We start from the raw sequence: 1,640 nt of genomic DNA, 5'->3' as shown, positions 1-1,640 counted from the left end.
TTGACAAGATGATCTTGAAATTGAACTGAGAAACCCTGGCAGCCCAGAATAGAGGTTCCCCACTGGCAGCCTCTGATGTCACTCCAGTACACCCCAGGCAGGGCTGGCAGATAGCAGTCTAAGGTTTCCTTTAATTTCCTCTGTAGGGTTCTCAAGGGACAGGCTGACTAGAACAGGATCTTTGTGGGTTCCTGGAGCACTACCCTCAAGTAAACCTGCAGAGGCAGCCTTGGTTAAAGCCAAGGTTGAATCTTCCTACTGAAGGTGCTCACATCATCTCATTCTCTTTCCTTCAGGGGTCTACGTCTCCTGATCTCTTGCCTGCTGTCTGTGACTCTAGTGTCATCATGCCTCGGAGACAGAAGAGTAAGCTCCGGGCTTCTGAGAAACGAGGCCGGGCTCGAGCTGAGGCTCAGGGTGAGGGTGCTCAGGCCCCAGTAGCCGTGGAAGAGGAGTCCACTTCTTCCTCTCCTCCTCAGAGTGAAGATGCTACCCAGAGTCTGCCTCCTGCTGTGTCAAGTAGCACTTTTCAGGGGCGTCGAAGAGCACAGGCCATCACCATTACTTCTACAGCCAATATGTGCACTAGATCTGATGAAGATTCCAACAGCCAAGATGAGGATAGGGCAAGCCCCTTTGAGGTCCCATACTACACTGAGAGTGCAGGTGAAGATTCTTTAATCAGGAAGCCTGGCTTGCTGGAGCAGTTCCTTCTGTACAAGTATAAAATGAAACAACCCATTTTGAAGGAAGACATGCTGAAGATTATTGGCCAAAATTACGAAGACCAATTCCCTGAGATCCTCAAGAAAGCTTCTGAGCGCATTGAGATTGTCTTTGCAGTTGATCTGAAGGAAATCGACTCAACCAAACAATCCTACGACCTCATCAGCAAGCTCAAACTCCCCAACAATGGGAGGGTGCGAGCTGGCAGGGGGCTACCCAAGACCGGTCTCCTGATGAATATCCTGGGAATGATCTTCATGAAGGGCAACTGCGCTGCTGAGGAAGACATCTGGAAATTCCTGGGTATGATGCGAGTATATGCCGGGAGGAAGCACTTCATCTATGGAGAGCCCAGAAAGCTCATCACCAAAGATCTGGTGCGGCTGGAGTATCTAGAATACCGCCAGGTGGCCAACAGTGATCCTCCACGCTACGAGTTCCTGTGGGGTCCGAAAGCCCAAGCTGAAACCAGCAAGATGAAAGTCCTGGAATTTCTGGCAAAAGTTAATGATACCATCCCTAGCGCTTTCCCGTCCTATTATGAAGAAGCTCTGAAAGATGAGGAAAAGAAAGTCCAAACCAGAGCCATGGTCACGGCTGGCACTATTGCCAAAGTCCTTGTACCTTCCAGGCCCATGCCCCAGAATATCTTCCCACCCCTAGTGAAATCTGAGGTCTGTTATCCTCAAGATAAGAAAACATAAATTCACAATAGGGATTATATTATTAGCAATGTGAAAGAATCCCATAGTATAGTAGTAAGCATAATGGAATAGAAAAAAAAAATTAAACATGGTTATTTGAGTTTTTACTTGTTCCCTTTAGTCTTTAGTGTTACAAAATTAAAGGATTTACTCTTCAGTTTTGTTAGTTTTTTCAAGAAAGAAATTAAATCTTATGAAATTATACTTTGT

General features: G+C 46.5%; 1 protein-coding gene across 1 annotated transcript; it reads left to right on the top strand.

The window, feature by feature from the left end:
• Nucleotides 1-347: 347 nt before the first annotated feature.
• LOC122896914 (melanoma-associated antigen B5-like) lies at nt 348-1,430 on the top strand. Its single transcript, XM_044235004.1, has one exon. It carries the CDS (start codon nt 348-350, stop codon nt 1,428-1,430), a length of 1,083 nt encoding a protein of 360 aa, XP_044090939.1.
• Nucleotides 1,431-1,640: the final 210 nt, after the last annotated feature.

This window comes from Neovison vison, chromosome X, assembly GCF_020171115.1.
Source record: "Neovison vison isolate M4711 chromosome X, ASM_NN_V1, whole genome shotgun sequence".
Classification (NCBI taxonomy): Eukaryota; Metazoa; Chordata; class Mammalia; order Carnivora; family Mustelidae; genus Neogale; species Neogale vison.
This window is presented reverse-complemented; position numbering and strand designations above follow the sequence as displayed.